This window comes from Dipodomys merriami, unplaced genomic scaffold, assembly GCF_024711535.1.
Source record: "Dipodomys merriami isolate MVZ:Mamm:240054 unplaced genomic scaffold, mDipMer1.0.p SCAF_7, whole genome shotgun sequence".
Classification (NCBI taxonomy): domain Eukaryota; kingdom Metazoa; phylum Chordata; class Mammalia; order Rodentia; family Heteromyidae; genus Dipodomys; species Dipodomys merriami.
The window spans coordinates 51,405,641-51,412,078 of NW_027206290.1; the positions used below are offsets into that span (position 1 = coordinate 51,405,641).

At 47.7% G+C, this 6,438-nt stretch overlaps 1 protein-coding gene across 1 annotated transcript; it reads left to right on the plus strand.

Moving 5' to 3' along the window:
- Positions 1–1,088: 1,088 nt before the first annotated feature.
- On the plus strand, positions 1,089–4,964 carry LOC138817200 (cystatin-SN-like). Its single transcript, XM_070007603.1, has 3 exons — positions 1,089–1,359; positions 4,074–4,187; positions 4,634–4,964. Exons 1-3 carry the CDS (start codon positions 1,129–1,131, stop codon positions 4,715–4,717), a joined length of 429 nt encoding a protein of 142 aa, XP_069863704.1. The 5' UTR covers positions 1,089–1,128; the 3' UTR covers positions 4,718–4,964.
- The last annotated feature ends 1,474 nt before the right edge of the window (positions 4,965–6,438 follow it).

Genomic DNA, 6,438 nt, shown 5'->3' on the forward strand with positions numbered 1-6,438 from the left:
AAATTTAGGACTTGGTTTTTATACAGGAAAGGGTGTGGAATATTCCATATGTCTTTTAAGCACTGCAGAAATTGTATCAAGTTGACACTTTTTATTGGCTTGTATGAGCTATGGAGGGAGTGTCATTGTTACTATGTCCTATGTTTATACAGTGTTCCATTCAGTCTGACCCCCTCTATCACACTCTCTACCCATTCTTTCCCCTGAGCAAAGCATCTCCAGAGGGTTCCCCTGTTTCATTTTCATAGTTGGAAGTAATCTATTCCCATAATATTCAACCTTATTTACCTCCCGGCCAGCCCCTTTCTCCCGCTAGTCCCCACCCAACAATTTCTATTTCTGTCCCCATGAGCTTTACTGATCATCAGCTGTCCTTGAGTTTCGCTATGCTGCCCCTCATGTATGCTTACAATGTATCACAAAGTTATTCACTCTTTACTTTTTCGTGGTTCTGTCTTTTTTTTCTTCTCCTGAGGTGTCTGTTAGCTTGATTGATGTTCTGTGTCCAACTGACATTTTGATACTGTAGCATAACTTAAGGATGATCAGGAACATACAGGGGACTGAAGGAGACCCAACCAGGACTGAATAATGCCATGAGACTTAGGCTAGCCCACTAGGGACTGATACGGAAAGGACAATGACTCCTACTTGTTTCTCCCATTTCCACACCTAAGGTGATCCTGTCCTTCACTGGCTCTACTGGGCCATGGTTCCTGCTTTGGCCTATGGAACAGTAGCAAGTCTGATGGGACTTGAAGAATAACAGCAAAGGGCCCAGTGGTGTTGGCCTGATTTTACTGCTGTCTGGACCCCTCTCACTTTTCCATGGGGAGAAGCCACATCGGGCTAAGAAATAAAGTGTGAGGAAAGAAGTACAAGAGGAGGGATGGCACTGTGAAGGAGAAAGGAACAGAGGAAGGAGGGGAGCCAGGACTGGGAGAGGTCCAGAGTGGAAAGGTCAGGAGGAAACAGACAAACACAGGCTGGAGTGTGCCAGGAAAAAGGGACAGGCCAAGGGTGGGGGTGGGGGCTAAACCTGGCATAAATAAAAGCAGCCAAGCAGAACTCCTAGCCTCCAGATTGTGACCACCCTGCCTAACGACAGCTCCAGCTCTAGCTCCAGCCATGGCGAGGATTCTAGGCATTCAGCTGCTCCTGCTGGCTACTCTGACCATGGCAGAGGATGCGAACCCTGAATCTAATGCGGACTCCTGGCCAGGGGGCTTGGAAAAGGCTGATGTCAACAGCGAGGAGGTGCAGCGTGTCGTGGAGTATGCAGTTAGGTATCACAACCAGGTGCATGACAACGATGCTTACATAGACGCTGTGGTGAAGGTTGTGAGTGCTGAACAACAGGTACGTGCCTGCTGGGGCGTAGGAGCGGGGTGCTGAATCTGGGTGGGCGTCTCTCTCAGAGGTGTGTGCCAGGTTCCACGCTCTGGACACACTTGCCACTTCACTCTGGAGCCTCTTCATCCCCACCCAGTTCTGACTGCTCTGGGTATGCTTCATAGCCCTTGGTATGGAGAAGTTCTGATTCAAGAAAATGTCCCCTGCCTCACTCTGGCCTGAACCTGGCCTCTGGCCTGGTACTGCAGCCGAATCCCTGTTACCATAGTGTTTTTCCAGCATCAGCCAGTCAGAGCTGCCCCTCAAATTCCTACCTCCAGCTTAGTGGGGACGGGAGGGGAGTACAAGAGAAAAAAACACACCAGGCCACGCTCACTAAATGATGTCTTAACACGGTTCCCCTTAACCTCTTGTTACAATACAATCTCATATTCACAAAGCAGCTGGCACAGGAGTCACAGCACCCCGGCACATGCGTGTCCCTGTCTACTGGTCCTCCAAGCTTTCTCTATACACTTGCTTGGCATGCATTTACTTCTCTGAACTTTGGAGAGCAGACACTTCACTATACATTTCTTGCAAATAAGGGTTTTGTCTACACATCCATGATTCCATTGTGAACATCAGAATCCACACTGCCACATACAATTCCACTTCTCATTCAGACTCTCTGGACTTGCTGCTCTCCAGTGGCGGGCAGTCAGACTGGGCTGCAGCCACGGTCCTGAACCTCAGCCTCCTTCTGGGTGGAGCACTCCTGCGGTTTCTGTGACCTTTGAAAGGCCTTTGAAAGGGTCCTGACAGTTAGGGTGTAGTCATGAGATGCATGTACAGAGGCAGCCTTATAAGATTACATCATCTAGTGACATTGTGGCCCTCTTGGTGTTTAAGTGAAGTGACACACCACCACGAAATCCTAAGACACATTTCTCAGAACGTGTCTCAGTCATAGGTAAGCCATGCCTGTATGGACTGTTGCTCACTCTGTGTGGATCTGATGTTTTCTGAAGATTGAAGGTAGGTCATGGGCTGGTCTCCTCTTCAAGTCTTTCCAAGTCTTTTCTCCAGGTCTTCTTGATCTTTGGATAGTTTCCCTGGGGCAAGCTCAAGGGACCAGTGTCCCTTAGCCTGACACAGGTGCTCCATGGCCAGTGGTCCTGGGCACTGAGTCCCCACTAGGGAAGAGAGCCTGCACTTTGTACCTTTCAGCATAGATTTAGCCCTGGTGGAGAAGGAGGGAAATTGGCCAGGGAGAGAAGGGATCTGGAGACAGCATTAAGGGCTATTGTGATCCAGTAATAAAACATGTGTCAAAATGTGTCAGGTCTGAATAAAACATGTCAAAATAAGAAGTTAAAATAGAAAGGGTTAAGAGATCATGTCATGAATGTAGTTTATGTGAAGGTCAGTTTCTCCTCTCTCAGATAGATACATAGATTGTCACGTGGCACAACAGGATGGAAGGCTGTTTTTCTTTTTCTTTTCTTTCTATTTGGTGATACTGGGATTAAATCAAGGCCCTAGAGGATGCTAAACAAGAGCTCTGTCATCTGAGCCATGTCCCGTCCTTTCTGCTTTTATTCTATCTTGAAAGAGGATTTCCGTAACATTGTCCAGGCTAGCCTGAAACTATGGGTCCTCATACCTTTGTCTTTTGAGTTAGTGGGACTACAGGCGTGTACCACCTTGCCCAGCTGTAGACAGCTTAGTTTTGCCTCCTGTCTAAAATTCAGATGGTGAAGACTAGTCCATTTCTCCTGCTGCTGAAGTCGTCACTGTCTGTCCTCCTTTGACCTATCATGTGTTTCCCATGCACCATGGCCTCGGCTGGCCTGTGAACACCTCTTGTGTAACTTGGAAAGAAGCATGGGGTATTATATTATATGCTATAGATCATCGGGTCCATGACACCTGTAAAACAGGTGGAAGATACAAGAAGGAGCGTGGGCTTCGCTCCTTCTACAGTTCCAGGTCTGGAGTCCTGTCCCCTGTCACTCATGCTGTGCTGGGCCAAACTTCTGACAAGTCAGGTCTGGGCCTGGAAAGGATTAAATTCTCTTCTTTAATCACAGTGTAAGACACATAGGTGTGTAACACACTGAAGAGATACATATTCTCACTAACAGTTACATATTTGAAGCCTGGACCACTCCCCTTCCCCCTGTGTGTGAAATGTTCCACTTCCTCCTGTAGAATGAGAACACAGTAAGTGAAGGAAAATAGAGGGAAGGGGATCCTGTATGGGCTACATGCTAAGCACTGGAGTTTAGCTGGAGCTTAATCATCAGGCTACAAACTTTCTAGAATGGACCACTGTCTCTGCCTCCTGAGCCACAGGCAGAATTCAGTTAGTCCTGTGCTGTGGACAAGAGCCTTGGCTTTCTGCTCAAACTAGTGCTCGGCTCCTAGAACACAGAGCTGTCTATTTTCCTCCTGCATGGATGTCCCCTGAGCTGTCCCTTCCATCCCTGAGTCCAGTGAACAATTGCTCATTCCCGGCTTCTGCCTTCTGTTTTTCCTGCTTCTTTTACTTGACTCCAGGAGACGTTTTATCAGAATGAATCAGAGGAAAAGAAGCGATGCTGCTGTGTGCTTTGTGGGTGATGGTTCTGACAGCCCATGAATGCAGGTGTGAACCCTAGGCAAACAGGTCAACTCCATGTAATGTAGCTGCATGCATGTGACCTTGGCCAGTCAGGCAAGTGTTCTTTTCGCTCTAGATGGTGGCTGGAATGAAGTACAACTTCGTTTTGGAGATGGGCCGAACCCTATGTACCAAAGTGGAGCCCAATTTGGATAATTGTCCTCTCAATGAGCAGCCGGGTCAGGAGCAGGTGAGTTGGGGCCAGTCATCCCTTGTCAATCTTCACCATATCCTCTCTCTTTCAAGGGTATTTCCCATCCCCTTGTTCTATTTGCCTCTTAGTCTTGGCTCTAGGATGGGAGGAGAAAGAGCTTGAGGGTGGTAGGCCTTCCTCCCCTGTCTGCTTGTCTGGGGTTGCAACAACCTAGCAAAGCTTCTCCTTAGAGGTCTGTGATGGGGGCAAGAAAACAGAGTCCAAGGGGCTTGGAAAGAGGTGGCACAAGACACCTGATTTAGTTAGAGCAATGGCGGGATGGTGAACAGATGTCAGAGTTGTGCTGTGGGTCCTGAAACTCCAGAGTTTGAGGGTGTGTGTGGGTGGCAAGCACCTCACCTCCATCATTTCCAATGGCCCTGCTGCTATCTCATGACTCTTTCAACAACAACCATGTTGACGGTCTCATCTTTCTTTTGCAGAGAAAACTCTGCTCCTTCGAGGTCTACGACGTGCCCTGGGAACACAAGATGTCTATGTTAAGTTACAACTGCCAAAATGCCTAAGAGGCAGTGGCAGGCCGGGCTGTACTGACCACCCCTCTCTTGAAGCCTTGCCCTATCGTTCACCAATCTTTAGATGAGAGCCCAGCCCCGGAAGATGCCTTCTCCAGTGGCAGCACCAGCAGACCAGTAGAGGAGGCTCCAGGCAGCTTAACTAACCAGTGGCTCTCCTTTTCTCTTTCTTCTCCTTGCTTTTCAAATATCCCAGTGAAGGGAATGCTCTTCCTCACTCCATAAACAGATGATCAGCCTCCTGAGTTGTTTTCTGTCTTGGGGTGTGAGGGAGGAGCATGGGAGCCTGGGCCTCGAGGCCACACATGTACATCATAGGGGAGGCTGTCTGTGATCTGAATCTCAGAGCACATAAAGAGCACAGAGGGACTGGGAACTGAGGTGTGACGCTGACAGACAGACAGACAGGATATTGGCTGCCATGCTAGAAACTTTGTTCTGCCTTTAAAAAAACCTCAGACATCAGAGAAAGGAGAGGCCAGGATGTATGCAGAGCTGACTGACTATGGGAAGTACCTGTCATCTGTCAGGCTCCCCAGAAACTCCATAAATGGCAATTTATGTGTAAATCATATTGTGTGTGTGTGTGTGTGTGTGTGTGTGTGTGTGTGTGTGTGTGTGTGTGTGTGTGTGTGTGTGTGTGTGTGTGTGTGTGTGTGTGTGTGTGTGTGTGCGCCCTCACTAGAGATGGACTCAGGAACTGAGCACTGTCACTTAACTTTTTCACTCAAGGCTGGTGTTCTACCATGTGAGTCACAGTTTTACTTCTGGTTTTCTACTGGTTAGTTGGAGATGAGTCTCATGGACTTTTCTGCCTAGACTAGCTTTGAACTTTGATCCTTAGATCTCAGTCCCCAGAGTAGTTAGGATTATAGGCATGAGCAACTGGCACTCAAATTTAAATCATCTTATTATGTATATTTCTATTCACAAAAGATCGGCACCTGCATGACAGAGCATAGGAAATATTTTTATGTGTAACTCGTTGCGGGAAAAGACAGATCCGGAGTTATGGAGGGAGACACAGCACAGCATGGAAACAGTACATTTGTCATGCACTTAGCTGTGCCCTGTTGGGGTGTTACAGGCAGCTACTCCCCACCTCCTCTGCCCTTGTAGATAAAACAAGTCATTGTGTGTAGCATCATGAAAGAGATGTAGCATTTACGATAGAAGCAGTTTGTCACTAGGTGGACTTCCTTCTAAGGAGGGCATCTTATTCATCATATTGCCTTGATGTTAACCTCATTGTACACAAAAGGGATGTCTTTGATGACCCAGAGCAAACAGACCGTGGTCCTACTATGCACATGTGCATGGTGCTTTTTCTTCTGTCCTTCCTTCTGCCTCAAAGGGCAGAAGGAAGACATCTGGTCACTGGGACCCATTTCTCCGAAGTGCACTCATAGAAGCATTAGAAAGCTGCCTTGGAGCCCAGTGCTGGTGGCAGCTCACATTTGTAATCCTCACTACTCAATAGTCTGAAATCTGAGGATCGAAATTCAAAGCCAGCCCAGTCAAGGAAGCCCATAAAACGTATCTCCAGTTAACCAGCAAAAACACAGAAGTGGAGTTGCCGCTCAAATGGTTTACCACCAGCCTTGAGTAGAAAAACAACAGGAAAGTGTCCAAGCCCTATGTTTATGCCCCAGTATAGGCACAAGAATGAAAGGAAGAAAGAAAATAAGAAAGGAAGGAGAGAGAAAGAATAA

What these genes read in the sequence shown, in the direction of transcription:
- LOC138817200 (XM_070007603.1), top strand. Translation starts at nt 1,129, where the DNA reads ATGGCGAGGATTCTAGGCATTCAGCTGCTCCTGCTGGCTACTCTGACC. An exon ending in TTGTGAGTGCTGAACAACAG is followed by an intron (nt 1,360 to 4,073) that starts GTACGTGCCTGC and finishes TTTTCGCTCTAG; the next exon opens with ATGGTGGCTGGAATGAAGTA. An exon ending in AGCAGCCGGGTCAGGAGCAG is followed by an intron (nt 4,188 to 4,633) that starts GTGAGTTGGGGC and finishes TTTCTTTTGCAG; the next exon opens with AGAAAACTCTGCTCCTTCGA.